The sequence below is a fragment of the Corapipo altera genome, unplaced genomic scaffold (assembly GCF_003945725.1).
Source record: "Corapipo altera isolate COAL_440 unplaced genomic scaffold, ASM394572v1 2b, whole genome shotgun sequence".
Taxonomy (NCBI): Eukaryota; Metazoa; Chordata; class Aves; order Passeriformes; family Pipridae; genus Corapipo; species Corapipo altera.
Window position 1 is genome coordinate 9,603,678 of NW_020884874.1, and position 17,838 is coordinate 9,621,515.

Genomic DNA, 17,838 nt, shown 5'->3' on the forward strand with positions numbered 1-17,838 from the left:
CTTACATCACATTTCTCAGCTTATCCATCCTCTCTTGATTTTTTCCACTTTTCTCTCTGTTTTGCCAGTGGTTTCATGATTCTTTTTCATTGCTCATAACAACAATTTAGCTAAACCAGATACTGTTGCCTCTATACAAGGTATATCTTTTATAACTCTAACCTCTTTATTTTCACAGGTTTTTATGACAATTATCTCATGTTCATCTCCCTTCTTGTTCCTTTTCAACTGTTTTTCTTGTGAGCATACAGGGCTCAAATAGCAGAGCCACAAAGGTAGCTTTCCTTTCACGTATCTTTCCATAGTATTATTTTTTGCAAATAATCTTTTTTAAATTCTTTGACAGTAATAATTTAAGCACCAATGTTTTTACTGTGAATGATTTGGGTTACAAAAACTTTAGCAATCAAACTGAAGTCAAACCTGCCCATTTTCTGTCTGTAAGGTACATTTTCCATGGAAAGTGATGGTTGAAAATCATCTGACTATGAAGAGTAAGCTTTCATTGTTCTTGCTCTTGGGAATTACCAGGAAAATAGCTGAGATCTCAAGAGACTTCTCTCAAAATGGAAGAGGTTTAGCTCTTGACAGGAGCAGAGTGTACCAAAGTTTCCCTAGATATCTACTTGAGGCCCATAAAGGAAGGCCCCATGTGCCCTAATTTGAAAAAAAAAAAAAAAAAATTAAAGTTTAGATAGATAAGAGGACAACAAGGTACAGAATATGGAAGAAACATTCAGAACAGATATAGACATCAAATTTATAAACCTGTATATACTGAAGAATCAGATTTTATGACTCTCTATTCCCAAACGTGAGGAGAAAGGGAAAATAATTAGTTCATACTAATCAGGGTGTAAGAAACACTCAATGACTGGAAAATAGAATTTGTTTTCAAAAATGCACAGAAGTGGAAGCTGTTCCCAATACATTCACAATGGGTTTTTTCAAATACACATCCTTTATCTTAAAAAGTGTGGGAGTTGTTACAGTGTTTGTTGGAAAAAGGGAAATGAAATGTAGTAGCTAAATATTACACTGAAAAACATGCAGAGAAGGAATCACTCTTGTGCGTAACTGAATACTGTCCAAAACTGAAAAAATATCTGGTTCTTCCCTCCGGCTGATTTGACTATCTATCATACAGTTTGCAGCCCCCATTCAGGAAGGTAGGTGAAGTAATCTGAGGAGTCTAACTAAAAGTTAGAAATATAATATATAATGTTGCACTGGCAGAACTGTGCTCCTTTGTATCAATCGTATTAAGATCCAATCTTGGATTTTGCTTTTGTCTACTCTTACGCAACTGAAAGTTTAATTAAGTTAATCATTGCTGGCAAACGTAATGAAGATTGATTCAAAAAAAGGTTTTCTCTGTCACAACTGTTCAAAAAATGTTATATTGGGGTGAGGAAAATTATTGTAAGAAAGCTCTACAGATTTGGAAAACAGCCTCTGTACAAAGACTTACTGGAGAACGTGAAGTGTTAACTTTTGCATGCTAAATTGCTTATGAAGTAGATTGAGCGTAGTTAAGCTTGGGGTTTTTCGTAACCATCAAAACTTGTTTCTTGGGGAAACAGATGTGGTTTTCAATGGTCAACCAAGTGTTCTCTCTTTGCTTTGACAATTATTATGTATTTCATACAGCTAGATTGTGTTTTGTTGTGGGCTTTTATGTTTTCCATATTCTACTGCTGTTGTACGTGTTCGTGTAATGTTTTTATGTTTAATTCAGACGCACATAGGCAACAAGAAAAATGGAGTATGCAGCAAGATTACTGCACCTATAAAATGCACTTCATTGTAATCATAAATGTGTTTGTAAACTTTTTTAAAAAGTAACTTATTTTAAAACAAATGTGAACACACTAATCATGCAAAATTAAAAATCCAAAGGTTGATATTATTCTAAAAGCTAACACCTGCTCAATGTACATTACACAAGCTTTCGTTACCCTGTTACATGGTTTTCTTTCTTAAGCTGCTACTTTTCACGTGGAGAGTGACTGAGTAATGTGTGCAGAACAAGAAGACATGGTCTTATGGATCTGAGCTTTATTTTGGACTAAGTTTTTTTTACCCGTGTGGCCACTAGTAGGTATAGGATGGAGAAGGCAATTCAGGGTCAAAAAAAGGAGGAAGAGGTTTTAACAGGAAGGCAAAGGAGTTGCATGGCGCAGATGATATAGCAGTAACAGCCCAGATTCTGAGGGAAAAAATCGGGATGGTGTACAAGAGCAAGAAGCTGCTTTGAGCACCCCAGGTTTCACAGGGAAGGATGAAGCATCCAGATTTATTCTGCTGATTTTCTTTGAAGAAACTGCTCTTCCCCATCAAGCCCAAACTGCTTAAAACATAAGTAGCTGCCAAATGCCGGAACAGATGTGCAGCTGAAAGCTTGGAATCAAGATCATGGGTCAAAAAGCTTGTCATCTAACACTTCAGACCTCTCATTTCCCTATCCTCTTACTTCACTGGCTGTGGGGAAGAAAGGTCAAGAGTTGATGCCTCGTGCAAATGGGAAACATGCCATGAGGTGTGCAAGAGCAGTATTTTCTCTTCCTTTGTATACAGAGAGTATTTTCCCTGCTTTTAAACAGAGATGACAAACGAGGAGATGCGGTTCCCCCACGGCCCCCTCTGGCACAGGGTGGCCCAAGGAGAGGTGGACAGCTGTCCAGGAGGACGACGGATGCCCCGAGGGCCCGAGCCCCCTGCCGGAGCTGGCAGCCTTCCCCTGGGGAAGGAGGGTGGACGATGGAGCTCCCCGGAGGCCCAAGAGCGCCGGGCAGGGCCGAGCGCCAGCTGTCATCGCGTGCGTGTGTCTGTGTGTGTGGCGGCGTGTGCGCATTTTGGGGCGGTTTCCCTTTACTTGGTTGTTGTTTGCAAACAGCCGGGGCGGGAGTTTCAGACTTTCCCCTCTCAGCTCGGTCGGCTGCAGCGGGTGCAGCTGCCCTGCCTCGTGGGGAGCGGGCTCGGCCTGGGAGTGGGGCCAGGGGCTTGTTTACCGCCCTGCCCGCCGAGGGCAGTGCGCGGTACCTGTGTGCGGGCTCGGGGCGCTCGCTCGCTCGCTCGCTCGCTCACCCGCCCGCCTCCTGTCTCCCTCCTCCCGCCCAGCGCCCGCGGCGGCCGCTAACCGCTGACTTCCAGCCTCGCCCCCCTCCTCCTCGATTCCCCCTCTCCCAGCGGCCACGGCAGGAGCTCTTATCGCCGCCGCCGCTGACACGGCGCGGTCCCGCCCCGCTCCACCCCCTCCGCCGGAGAGGCAGAACTGGAGAGCGGGCGGGGAAGGGGGGTTGGCGAGGCGCGTGGCTTCGCCTCCCTTCCCCTTGCCCCCCTCCCGTCCCGCCTCCCGTCCCGCGGCCAATCGGCGCGGAGGGAAGCGCTCGTGCCGCTTACGCCCCCGGGGGAGCCCCCCTTTTAAAATAAAGCGGCGGCGGCACGGCGGGAAGAGGGTGGGTGTGTTGTGGCCTCATTAGGTCCCGCGCATCGACGGACGGACACAGACGGGGCGCCGCAGGATGCCCGCGGCGAGGAGGTGAGGCAGGCGGGGGACGAAAGGTCGTGAGGAGAAGGAGGAAGGCGGGAGCGGCGCGCCTGAGGGTCTCTTGCCCGCTCCGAGGATGGCGCCGGTGAGCGAGCAGCTGGAGCCTCAGGGTGCGGACGGGGACCCCGCCGCCGCGTCCCCCCTGCCCGGCCCATCGGCGGCCGAGGAGCCGCGGCGGGAGAACGGCAGCGAGTGGTGCCCCGGGAGCGGCGAGAGTGGGGCCCAGCCCCGGGCGGCGGCGGAGGCCCCCGGGGGCGCGGGCTGCCCCGGGAGCGCGGCTGCGCCGGAGCCCCCCGAGGGCGGCTGGGGCTGGGTGGTGATGCTGGCCGCCATGTGGTGCAACGGCGCCGTCTTCGGCATCCAGAACTCGTGCGGGGTCCTCTTCGTCTCCATGCTCCAGCTCTTCGGCGGCAGCGAGGACAAGCAGCTGGCCTTCAAAACAGGTGAGAGGCGGCCGGGAGAGGGGTCGGCGTCGCTCACAGCCCGTTCCGCCTCGGGCCTTCCCCGCCCCCAGCCCGGGCGCAGGAGGTGTCCCGGCCGGGGCTCTTGCTGCTGGCGGTGCCGCCGCCCGGCGGTCGGTGTCCGAGCCCCGCGGGGCTCTCGGGGCCGGCCGCGGGCAGCGAGACCCCTCGGTAGGGGCGTGAGGGCCGGGCGGAGCCTGCCCGTGCCCCGCCGCAAGCACGTGGGGCTGGGCTGAGGCTCTCGGAAACATTCCTTTCATCGGAGGCAACAGAAGCTGCTCTCGCCTCCCGGCGAAGGTGCGCGCTCGCAGCCGTGGCCCTGAGGCAGTGCCGGGGGCAGCAAGATCCGGGGATATCAGGGGAGAAGCTGCAGGGAGAGAAGCAGGTGTACTCTGGCTTCTTCCGCAGCTGTATCTTTGTGTCTGTCATCGTGCATTATTGGGAGGAGTGCACGCTCCCGGTCCCAGAAATCTTTTATCCCCTGCCCTCGTGAGCCTAATGGTTAGTCTAAATGATTAATTAATAGTGGGGTATAGTGGCACTTAAAACATTTCAAAAATGGTCTTAACAGTTGCTAAAAAGAGCATGTCAGTGTGCAGATTTACTGCTGTAACCAATATCACAAAACTCATGAGTAAAATTAATGGTGTTTACTCGACTTTAAGGACCTTAACAGTACTATCACAATCAAATATCCACTCTGCCATTACTGATCTAAATCACTCTGGACACATAAGTATCAATTAGTTCAAAGCTGAGCATAAATTCTATTTTATTTTACGTAAGTTTTCTTTGGAATGTGTCTTGTGCTTTGACTTTGCAAGCTGAGGAAATGCAGTTTTGGATCTCGCAATAATAACAAATTAATAACTATAATAGTTATAGTAAATAAAGTTGGCTTATTTAAAAGGTAGCTTCATTTAAACTATTAAAAATGAAATATTAAAGGAGCGAACGTTGTTTTTTATGTTTTTGTTCCTTTCTTAAAAAAAAAAAAATGTTCCAGGTATGTAGCCTTGCAGGGGTGGAAGCCTTCTAGGAAACTTAGTACTTAGTAGGTGATACAGATCTTTAAAAGAGTTTTGAAATCTTTGTCTTCCTTAATACTGGGATAAGTGGGCCTAAAGTTGAGTTGTAGGAAACAAAGAGGCTAATTTTCCTCCCCCAGCTTAATAACAATATTTTTGGCTGAAGTAGAAAACCAAGGCAGGTGTTTCTACTGAAGTAGGAAAGCTGAAAAGCTGTGGCGGAGCATTAAGTGATGTGTTCTCCAGCATTTGAACTGTTTACGGTGGTATAGAAGGTGTATCCCTTGGTGTCCTTGAGCTATAAAGATGAGACGCTACATCTACACGTCAGGTATGGCAGTGTTTGCTTTGCAGCTGGGAAATTCATATCCAGAAGTAGGTGTCTGGGCTCCTTAGCCTGCACAGGAGAAGAAAGAGGTTCAGAGAAGGTGCTGTGAACACTTGCATACTGACCTGGGAGTCCCTGGCCAGTCAGAAATGCAGAAGCAAATGGGTGGCTGATACTCTCTCTGTTCATGATGCAGAGGTGTAATTGCTTTTTCTGGTTCTGTAGTAACAACCTCTCAAAACTGTTGTCATGTACTTAAAAAGAGTCTTTAGGTACTAGTGCAGTAGTCAAAATGATCCACAAGAGACAGATTGAAATTATTATGTTTTACCTTCCAGAAGAGTAGTTGCACCACTGGTGTTTGAGTGAGGTGAGATTGTGGGTGTGCTCCACCCATGTTTTTGAAAATTTGCCCAACTGAAGAAAAGAGTGTGTGTGTGGGGGGAAATGGGAACTGACTTTCAAGCCTAGATCTTTTGCATCCTGCTTAGAAGAGCAGAAAGAGTCCTGGATGGAGCCAGCACCTCCTGCATTGCTTTTTAAGTGATCTGAAAAACAAAACCAACCAGCTGCAGCTGCAGTTTGTTTTGCTCTATCAGATGTGCTCTGGTTTGAGTGATGCAGAAGACACTATTTTTGCCCCCTTTTTTTTTTTTAAACTCAGGTTGGTTTAAGTTGGGAGAAATACCATGAGATAGCTGCCTTGGCTAGACAACTTGTGTGCATGTGAAGGAGGACTGCAAATTAAAAAAAAAAGTGTCTCCTGTGAACAGCAGATAAAAAGGTGTCCTTCCTTTCAATGCCTAAAAGTACCTTGATGAGTCGAGGACACTGTAAGAGCTAAGCAGCAGCTGTCAGAGAGAGCTTTTTGTTTCTTAATGTTGAGCCTCATTGCCTAGTAACTGTTTGTCTGCTATTTTTTTCTTGTCTTGTGAAGATAGGACCAAATGTGAACTGAACTAAAATCCTGATACAACATTTAGCTTGCCGAAAGGGGGAGCTATGATCAGGATGGCCAATTGCACTTGGTGTAATGTAGCTCTTATTGAACACTGATGGATTAGCTGGCACTGGTGTAGAAAGAAAAAGAATGGCTAATGGAAAAAGTCACTATGATTTTAGTGTTGGAGAAAACTCTAACCTGATTGTTCCCATTATATTGATTATAGTACTTAATCTAGTTGAGTTTTTTGTTTGTTTGTTTGCTTATTTTTTTGTGCTAGGACTAATTGCTACACAAATCTGGGAGTGGAAACTGCATTTGAGTTAGATTTAGTGAGCTGGAAAACTGGAATTTGTAGTGAATTGCTGTGTGGTTTTGGTTTTTTTAGTAGTCTAATTCTTCTGAAATTTTTTTTTTAGAATCTAAAATGCTGATTTTTGAGAGGTGTGAATATTCCAGGTAATTTCTCCAGGGATCCCAGGTGTCTGTTTAATCTCACTTTTGATCCAGAGTACCACAGAATTCAATTTTTTTTTTTTGAGTTCCAGGATTACTTAGCCTCTGCCATAAGCACATGTGTTGCCAGAGGTTTCTGTGTGCCTGCTCTTTTGGGACTAGTCAGTAGTTGTCTCTTGCTTGTTGTTTTTCTCAAAAATAGGAATTAAGTAGGTTATAGTACGTGCTGGTTTTGTTATCTCTTAATAGCATTTTGTAATATCTTAAAAATGTATGCCTATTTCTTCATGTAAGGCAAAATGGGACCACATTAAGTATCATAGTCTGTGCTATTTTTATTAGTTTTAGTAGATGGATGGACATTTATCAGTATGAAAGGCAAAAAGGGAGGAGGCAGAATGGAGTAGGATGTAGTCAAGAAGTGACTCTGCCTTGTAGATGAGAAGTGGAAGGAACCAAAAGTGCAGGCAAGGCAGCAGGGCCATTTCCAAAATGCAGCATCAGCACTGGATATGTAAGGTAAATAACTGTAATTAACATTGTTGCAGGATTTAGGAGCAGCAACAGAAAAACCTGTGCTGCAGATAATAGAGGGTTCACGAATGTCTTCAAGGAGCACCTTGTTATAATTATTTTTTATGTAAAAATTTGAACATAACTAGTATATAATATTTTGGTATTCTATTAGTAAAAAGCTCACTTCCTTGCTCATGTAGTGCACTATATAAGCAAATCTATTGTTTCCTTGGGTAGCTACTTTTTTGTTCAAAAGCTAATTGATGTACAGCTGCAGAAGAGGAAAAGCCCCCAGTGTAAGTATAAAACTTCTAGAAAGGTGTGCCTGAAGTCTCAGGAAACTACTCTGTTCATTGTTTATAGTTAATTGTGTTTGAGGAACAAGTTGGGTGGAAAAAACCCATGTCAATAAAATACAGGACGCTCTTGGCCCTTGGAAATAGAGCAGACCTAGTGGGCCTCTAGTGCTAAAGTGCAATTGTGGCCTAATCATCCTTGAAGGGAACGGATCAGGTTCTGGGGCCATTCCAGGCTCTGGCAGGAAAAATGCTTGGTTCCTTTCCCTGTTGGAGTTGCCACATGAGGATGAGGAGCACTGAGCCAGTCCCATTGTTATCTAAGTTAGGGATCTGTGTGTGAGTCCCGTCTAGTCCTCTGTTGTGCTGTCTTCATAGATGCCTCTACTGTACAGGGTTTTGTGTGTGTATGTACACACACCTGTTTTCAAAAGGGAAGTAAATACTATGATACTAGTGGCAACAGATAAAAAGGCTAGATTTCAGTTTAAAAAAAAGTTAGATAAAACTAGTTTAATTGCTCCTTGTTCTATAATTTACAATGCTGGTTCTGTAATTCTGCTGGATTATTATCTCGTATGTCTGGAGCGCTGCTCTTGAACTCTTGATAAGTTGTCTGCAGACCGATAAGCCTTGAGTCTGCTAGTTAGGTTGGGTTTGTTTTGTTTTTCTTTTTTTTTTTTTTTCTCTCGTCTTGGAATTCACGTTGGTTAGATCATTTTGTTCCAGGTGCAGGTTAACTTGCAACAAGTTGCTCAGTTAGGGAGAATACTCTTCCTAATGTGTCTGAAAGCTAGTTACCAGTTTATTTTTGTGGGTTTCTTAAGAGGCGGTACTTTCATTTCTCTCTAAAGACAGCTGGCTATTGCCACTGCTCTGCATTAAATTCACATGCCTCAAGTTATTAGCTTTGGTGTGCTGCCTGTCAGACAAAACCGTATCCTCTAAAATCAACTTCATACAAATCCACTGAAATGCTAAGTTTTTACCGTACTTTATTCGTAACAGTTTTGTTCCTTATGAAATACTTTTCATACTTTGAATGTTACTTTGTCATCAACTCTGCTCCTATAGGCTTCTGTAATGTAGAGAAGAAAGGTAGTGTCATTTTACAAAATGAGGCTTTGCTGTTTTCTGGCATGAATGATGTACTGTGATAACATTGTGCTGTCTAGTTTGCATTATTTACATAACCTAATGTTTTTCTTGCTACTTATTATTAGTACCTGCAGCCAGTGAAGCTTAGTTGACTTTGAAGTTTTCCAGTGTGCATTGCTCCTTGCTCTTCAACCTTGTTTTGTTTAATTGATCCCTGTAATCTGTTCAGTGTCATCTTATTCATCCATTTTGGCTGCTATTCTTTGAGGTTTCTCAACTCCCTTCCTCATTTTGAGTTGGCCTAAATAACTGCTGTCTGAAGGGGAAGTTAGTAAAATGTGTGTGTTTATTAATAGACCTTCTTCTTGGACTTAGCTAGATGTACCAAGGCTTAGTGTTTGCCTATCCATAAAGATGATTTTATTTTTCAGTGCAGTCTGCTTTGTGTCCAGACACTTTAAGTTTCTTGATAATGTTCTATCTCTCTTATCATGATTTCTTTAGCCTCCTTAGATGAGTGCTGTTAAAAGCCATCTTGAAGTTTAAATGTAATGGTTTTGTGTGTGTGTGTGTGAAGAAACAGTAGGCTGTTCATAAACTATTACAGCACAATTTGTCTTTAGCAAGTTTGAGTTAATTCAGTAATTAGAAATAAGAACAAAATGGTTAAGACTGTGGCCTTTCTGCCTGGAACAATGTCTACTAGAGCAGGCTGCTAAGGACCTTGCCCAGGGAGGTTTTGACCATCTACAAGGATGGAGACTCTGCAGGCTCTGAGGGTTATCTGTGCAAGTGTTTGACCACCCTCACAGTAAAGAAGATTTTTCTTACCTTTAAATGGAATTTTCTGTACTGCAATTTGTGCCCTTTGGCTCTTGCTTCTTGAGAAGAGTTTGACTTGGTCTTTTTTAATTTCCTCTCATCAAGTATTTATACATGCTGCTAAAATTGCTGTCCCTCCCCCCAGCGTTTTCTTGAACCTAACCAACTCCACCCCTCTCAGCCTCTCACCGTGTGTCAGATGCTTCAGTTCCCTTCTCATTTTTGCAGTCCTTTGCTGGATTCACAGTAATAAGAAGACTACCTGCTCCACCTTTGGTGTGGTTGGGGGTTCAGACTCTTGAAGCTTGAGAATCTCAGAGAAGGTAAAGTCAATCTCTTGCCACCTCCAGTACTGTGCAGTGTTCTGACCCCCTCCTACATTTCCTTCACCTGGTAACACAAGCATACACCTCCTTAGGCATCTGAGTGCCTGCCTGCCTCAGAGGAGCCACAGACCTGCTCCATGCATCCTTCCTGAGGAGCACAGTCTGAGTTGGGACCTATGGTGTCATGGGGACATTTGCTGCAGTGTGTGCTGGGGAGTGTGCCCTGTGGCAGCACCACTGGTGAGCGAGTGTTGGCTGCTCTGAGAAGAGCAGCTGGTCCCCTTTGCTATGCCCTGTTGTTGGCCAGCTGCCTTGGCTCTGCTGTTGGAGCTGTGCTCTAGGTCAGCCCCTTCATGATGTGAGGGCTCAGCAGTCATATGAAACTTAGTATTTAATGTTTTCTGAATTTTATATACATATTACCCACTGTTTGAAGAGCCACATACAGATAATCTTAGCTGAGGAACTCAGTGGCAGTTCAGATTTAGCTGTAGCATTGTTGTTGCTTGGAGACTATCCTAATCTGTGTTTCAGTTCCTCGTTTCTAAATTTGTGGATTAATTTATTAATACATTTGGGAATTAGTATTTGATCAGTCACATAAACATTTTCAATAAACATTGATCTATAATGCTCAGCAAGTAATTACCCAATTTGAAATGGCTTCTGCTCTGTGAACTCCATGGAAGGAGATGCACTGATTACTTGCATCCAAGCTAATGCAGCGCTTATAAGATAGCTGCTTGACATTAGAATAGTCAATTCCTTCATTATGTAAAGGAATTATATAGGTTGTTTCTTATATATTCTTATATATTTCTTATTTTTTTTTATTCTTTCATTTTGTGAACAAACAAACAATGCAGACTTAGACTACTGCAGTTCAATCTTCAGCAAACATGTACAGGAAGGATAATTCTATGAGAAAACATTCTCTTGTGATCTTACACTATCTGTTTTAGTTCCAGAGATCTAATTTATTACAATAACAGCAGCTCTGGTTTATATCTTGCTGTTAATTTTCATGGGAACTGGACAGGAATGACTGGTTTTAATAGCTAAGTTAGAGTTGCAGTCCTTTAGTAAGGATGGGACCAATTTAAAAATCATCAGTGTTAGTTCCCACACACAGGAAGGGATTACTGGGATGTTGAGCCCAGGCTCTTGCTATCAGCAGCATGTCTGTAATCCCATGGAACGCGGTCTCAGACTTGAAGTTGCAAAGCAACTTTTTTGTTACCTTTTTCCTGAATAAGCAGAAGTAGTGAGTTCTTTGGCTGTTTATCTTCTGCAGTGTGCTTTGTACAGTAGAGCTGTATTTTATGTATATGTCCAAAGTACCTCAATAGTTTTTTTTCTTTTGCATTTTTAAGAACACAGATAGGAAGACTAATAAGTAATTTAAAACATATTAGCTGTTAATTTAATTCTCTTAGTTTCTAGCTATTGTCCTCTGGGAAATTCTTTGTAAAATCGTCAGTAAGGGTTGTCTTCTGGCTCCTGCTCTGGGTTTTAGCCATTTTTTCAAGATACTTCAATAAAAATGTTGCAAATAGAAAATGCATTGGGTAAATAAAAAAAGTCTACTTCATTGTAAAGAAGTATCTTGATATCACATAATTTTAGCTGTATTTTGTCAATGCTCTAACTCTGAACAAGGATAATACACTATGGCATAATGTTCTAAATATATTGTGATCTTTAAGCTTTTGCAGTCTAGAAGGAATGAACAGTCCTTTCTTTTGGAACAAAACATAGCTTTCATAGTTGCAAGTTCATTATATGAGACCAGGAACAGTGTTCTTGTGTATAAGGTAGGAAAGCTGCTCTTTTGCAAAAAAAACCAAACCAAACCAACCAAACAAAAACCAACAAAAACCCCAACACATCACTTAAATAAGGCAGCAAAAAGAGATTGTTCTAATTAGACAAATCTAGTTTTAGCACTTACTATATTGCAGTGAATGCTTAAGAGCTCAATGCAAGAAGAAAAGAGAAGGTTAGTATTCATTTAAAAAGTGATCTTGAGTGAGTGTTGAGATGGGCTGTATCTTTGTAGGCTTTTGTACTGTCTCTCTAGAATTCCCTGTTGTCCTTGGACTGACTTTTGTGACTTTGTCTTGTCAATTTTCTATACCCAGGGATGTACTAGCCATGCTCCTCTTAAGTAACTACTCAGTCTGCTCTAGACTGGAATCTGGATGGCAGCTAAGGCACATAAAGAATGAACAGTTGAACAACAAAGACACTGGTATAGAACAGAAACCAATTTGGTTTGTCCAAGCAGGCCTCTATCTCTTGTCAGAAGAGCTGGAAGCACTAAGTGTGCTTGGCCTACACAGCCAGGGCTTACTTGGACAGTAACCTGATCCTATGTTATAATTAAACATGCTGGAGATGTGCTGGTTTGGAATAATCTCAATGGGTTATACAGGTGAGACTGAAAGCCTACTTGTCAGTTTGCTCCATGTTTAGCACATGTAGTAGTTTCAAAGTGGTTTGATGTCAGCTTCTATGTAATGCTGCTTGTTTTTATGAGAGGGAAGAAGGTGTGGTAATAGTGTTTTACCTAAAGATGCTCTTAATCTCAAGCATGTGAGATTGAAATTGAGAACCTGAACTGTGGTGCATATTTTGGACATATCAGTGGTATGTGTCATGATTCAGAGTAACAGCCTTATTAGAAAGTTGATGTAGTGTTGCTAGATAATACTTTTTCAAATCTTGAGTGTGCTATTTATATGATGACTTTTGGGTTCTCATTCAATTTATTTATGAAAATGCTGCCTGTGGCCCCTTGAGTTCATTGATTTAAGTTGTCATGTGTGTGACAAAACTGAAGGTATGTACTTTAAACAAAGCCTTTGTGGTTTTGGCACGCAAAAAGGAATTTGAAATTGACCTTTGTTCTTTTGTAACTTAAGGTAATTTCCTACCTCTGAAATATTTATGTAGCTTATGCGCATCAAACCCCAACCTTGCATTCCAGACTTGAAAGAAGTTAGGACTCTCAGCTTATAGTTTCTGACACAGCTGGGTTCTGGCAGTGATCTAGAAAATTAAATCAACACTAGGGAGTCTTCTGGAAGCTTAAATAAATTGTGCAAGCCTGGGATGTATTTTATAATCCTATCAGAGTAACCCTGTTTTTTACAGATTGAAGCATGAAGCATTAACAGCTTTTTACACCTCTCTGTGTATCAAAGTATTTTGTTAATGGTGCAGCAGTTTAATGAACATTTAGTTTCATGCAGTGAAATCACTGACCCTTGAAGATGTGTGTTGGGGGACCGGGATAGAATTGGGTGGATTACTGGGATGACTGGAATAGAATTGCACAAAATCAGTATGGACAATATTAGTCTTTGCATAGTGAGAAGTTTAGTCAGAATGACCCAACTCTGTATACTGTATTAATAATTTTTTTTAGATGAACATGTATTATTTCAGCAATTGGTCAAAATTTTAAAATATCTTTAAAATAATTTAACTGTATTTATTAAGGATAATTGGGAAAATACAGGTACGGAAAGGTGGATATCCTACAAACTACTCTGCTGCTTGTTCTCTGGGACATTGTCAAGGTCCCTGAGCACTTGAGATTTCTTTTCTGGTTTATGTGCTGTCCCACCTACCAGTATTCTAAATATGTATTTTCCTGATCATAGATAAGTGAGGTGCTATAAACAGTAATATAAAAGCCAGGTGAAAAATTCTATCATTTTGTTAAAATTGCCTGCATCTGGACCTATGTGGTTGTTCTGGAGTTTCAAACAAAAAGGATATGGATTCTTAATGTGAGAAGGATTAGAATGGAAAGGATAGAAACTTCATTTCAATATGAAAATTTGCTGCAAGTTTTATATTCTCTTCTGAAGGTGATCAGTCTTAGCACGTCTCACAATTTCTTGTTTATAAGCAGTTTGGATTCTGTGGAAGCTTTGAGTGCTAGTTCTTTGGGATATGATCTCTACCAGCTGAGATGCTGATTGCTGCTCAGTGTTTACTGTGCAGAAGATGTGGGTATTACAAACAGTATTCTTAGAATGAAAGGATTTCCATTATTTTTATGAAGACATTGCTTTACAAAAAAATGTTAGATCTCTGCTTTCCTTGAGCTTTTGCAGAGCTCTATAGAGTGCTATGTGAACTGTTGTGAAATTCCTCTTCAACACACTTTTTTGTTTTTTTGGAAGAGAATAATTTCTGTGACTATAACAGCACAGCTTGGTCACATTGCCTTAGAACCTGGTTACTGCTTTTCTTTTTTGTGATAAACTAAAATATGAAGTACAGGGGGCTCAGTGGATCTAACAGATAGTTAGGAGTGGTTGTATTTAGAAATTAGTATTAACAGTTTAGAAATGAGTACTAACAGTAATGTGAATAAGGTGACTAGGCTTGTGACTCTCTGGCTGGTGTGATTGTAGCTGGTCAGTGGATTTGTTGGGTCTTATCAGAAATTAAGTAAATCATGCTTTTGTGTGTGTGTGTGTTTTTTGTTTGTTTGTTTTTTGTTTTTTTTTTTTCTTTTTTTTAAGACATTAAATGCTACTTTGACCACACAGTTTTAATACTGTTTCCTGTGCTATGCACCATTGATGACTGATAAAATACATGTTACCATGATTGATTCTTAACTATATAACTATTTCCCATTCTAAAGCTTAAGATTAATCTTTTCATTTTACTCTGCATCCTGCTTAATAGATAAGTAACATGTTAATTTTATATATATTTGACCTATGTGTCATGAAATCCATAAACCTTTCAGCTAGAGTGGGGGAGAGGTTACCCCTTAGCAACCACTATCTTGTCTATACCTTACTTGTTTCCTAACAAGCTACAGACCCTGTAGAGTCTGTAGACTATTTTTACAAAAGGCAGTGGATTTGCTCTGCAATGTAGAGCCCTCCATTACTGAATCATAGGATATCCTGAGTTTGAAAGGACCTACAAGGATTATCGAAGTCCAGTTCCTGGGCCTGCACAGAACAGCCCCAAGAATCACACCATGTGCCTGAGAGCATTGTCCAAACACTTCTTGAACTCTGTCAGGCTTGGCGCTGTGACCACTTCCCTGGGGAGCATGTTGCAATGCTCAACCACCCTCTGGGTGAAGAACATTTTCCCAATATCCAGCTTAAATCTCCCCTGAGGCAGCTTCATGCCATTCCCTCAAGTCCTGTCACTGGTCACCACAGAGAAGAGATCAGTGCCCGCCCCTCTTCTTCCCCTCGTGAGGAAGTTGTAGACTGCCATTAGGTCTCCCCTCGGTCTTCTCTTCTCCAGCTGAACAAGCCAAGTGACCTCGGTGTCTCCTCATGTGGCTTCCACTCAAAACTCTCCACCACCTTCGTACCCCTCCTCTGGATGTGCTCTAATAGCTTTAGACCCTTCTTATATTGTGACACCCAAAGCTGCATACAGAACTTGAGGTGAGGCTGCACCAGTGCAGAGCAAAGCAGGACAATCACCTCCCTTGACTGCTTGGCAGTGCTGTGCTTGATGCACCCCAGGATATGATTTGCCCTTGAGTTTGTAAGCTCTGCTTTTTCTTAACTTTAAATTTCCTGACAGAAGACTCATGAGGGTCATAAACTAATTGGGTTTTTTTCTCAGGCCATTACTGCCAGAATTACCACATATCTTTGTGCAAAACTCATAGCTTGGAAGTGTAATGAATTAATTTTAAGGTAATCTTGCCACTAAGTGTGAAATTGTATAATGAATAAAATCCTTTTTTCTTGAATAAGTGCCTGTAGTGGCCAATGTTTTAGTGAAATGTTGTGTAGCTTTGTGTAAAACATCAGTTGAATTGTGTGATTAAGGGCTTGTGATTGGGAGAGTACATGAATGTTTAGTGGGAATCTAAGAGATGGTTAAAGAATGGTTTAGCAGTATTTACATAAAGGTAGTTGAAATAAGGGGAGTTTAGGACTAGTTGTAAATGCAGAGGAAGGAAGAAGGAACCTCCACCTATTGTTAGGCCTGGTGAAAGAGATCAAAGGTAAAATCAATCTGCTTATTTTAAAAGTGGGACATCTTGTTAAGCTTAGTGAGAATGCTGCATCCACACAGATTTATTTGCTTTTTTGTGTACGAACTTGCCTTTTAAATTGACTGTACTGCTTCTGATTACAGCAGTGCTTTTCTGTTGACATTATTGGCTTTAGCAGTTACTTTTTGTCTTTAGTTACTGTGTCCATTTTTTATGAAGTAACTTCACGATTGAAAAGCCTCTTCCTGTGCAGTTGGTCTAGCTTAGGTTGGGCACATGTCCTTTGAAGTTCAGTAAGTCATGAATTTCAGTTTAGTGTAAGACAAGGATATCACTGGTTTATGATAGAAAACAGTACCATGGGCTTTTAGAGCTGATCTGTTTATATGCTTGACTCAATGTAAGGAGTATCAGTTTGAAGTATTATAGTTACATTTTTGCCCTCAGTAGTTATATCTGGCATGTGTTAAAATATTATATGGGCAAACTATATATAGTCATTCCCCTCCCAACCTTTTTTTCCTGTTTTTTATCTGGGTCACTATGGGAGTGCTGAAGCAAATGTGATTATCAGAGGGTTTTGTTATGTTCTGAATGGCATGATATGTGCTGAGGTGAAAGGCAGCCTTCCTAAATGGCACTGATGCTGATCATTCTGTGATGCTTTGCATCACACTGCACCAGTAATGTGCATTTTGCGTTCGTTGATGGTTTGTTTTTTTTTTTGCCTTGCTCTGCTTGTCTGTTTTGCTGCACTGGAATGTTGGGTGACATTTTCAGACAGTGATGTAAAATATGCAGGGGTGATATTACACCTGGAGAGACCTGGCAAGGCATAGAATTCAACTGGCAGATTATAGCAGATGGAGATCTATTCAGTTCATTCAGTGGTTTGTGGAGAGTTACTCAGCTGGCCAGATACAGGCTTTAACTTTAGGGTGGGCTGAAACTCTGCAGTTTACCCTAGCTTTGCTGACTGGATCTCCACTGGCTCTAATGGGAGCTTTGACTCCATATTCACATGGGCATCTACACTTGGGTCCTTTAATATGCTTTAACTTGGAAGGTGAATCCAACTCCAGGTGTCCTGTAGTGACCCTGGGCACAACAAAAATTACTGTCATACACTTGTGTGTGCTGCATCTGTATGGTCTTTGCTTTGACTAATAATATCCACTCTGATGTGCAGACCGGTGCATGCTACTTAGAGACCACATTTGCAAACCCATTTAGTTGAATCTTTAGGAGGTTTATTGTCAAAGTTATCTTTCCTTTTGAAGGTTTATCAGAGCCTGATAAGACCGATACAGAAAGCAATGCCCCATAGAACTCTTTGATGCTCTTGATGTAGTATGTAGTTAGGAATTTAGCTCTATTTGCCGAACTGTCTTCCATGTGATGTCGGATGAGCTTCAGCTTCTAATTGCTCTAGAATTTACTTAATGGCATATAGAAAACAGGCTGATACTGACTTTCTGTGGCCAACACTTTTGTATGATTCCATTCCTCAAAGCAAATGTAAATTCATCTTGTATTTGGAATGCTTAAATTCATTTATATAGCTCCCAGCAGTTAGACTGTAATTGTGGGTGCTGTGTTCTTTTGAATTATTTCCAAATATAAGGCAGTTATAGGCAGCTTTTCCCGGCATGATTGTGGCCAGTGGTTTGTTGATGAGCAAAGTTAGGCTACACAGAAGAAAAAAAAAAAATCAATGTGAGAACATCAAGAAAGTTGAATCTTACCAGTCAGCAGTGGTAGACTTCTAAAGCGTGTTCTTGGAGACAAATTATAGCTGCTTGGTGGTGTGATTTTATTTTTTTTATTTTTTTTCCCCCTCTCCTCCTTCCCTCTGTAACCTTTTTGTTTCCAGTTTTTGTCTTGGCAGGATTACAGAGCCCCTGGCATACACGGAGGCCAGACAGTGCTAGTCAGTTATGTCCTGTCTCTGGGAGAGGGAGTTCATGCTGAGCACCACATTTGGTAGAAGCTGGAAGCTGTAAATTGCTTCCT

At 41.9% G+C, this 17,838-nt stretch overlaps 1 protein-coding gene across 1 annotated transcript in view; it reads left to right on the forward strand.

Annotated features, from left to right (window-relative positions):
* Nucleotides 1-3,290: 3,290 nt before the first annotated feature.
* SLC16A10 (solute carrier family 16 member 10) overlaps nt 3,291-17,838 on the forward strand; it is a 60,604-nt gene continuing 46,056 nt past the window's right edge. The window contains exon 1 of the mRNA XM_027633001.1: nt 3,291-3,993. Within this exon, the coding sequence (XP_027488802.1) occupies nt 3,627-3,993 (367 nt within the window). The 5' untranslated portion in view covers nt 3,291-3,626. The remainder of the gene's footprint in view (nt 3,994-17,838) is intronic.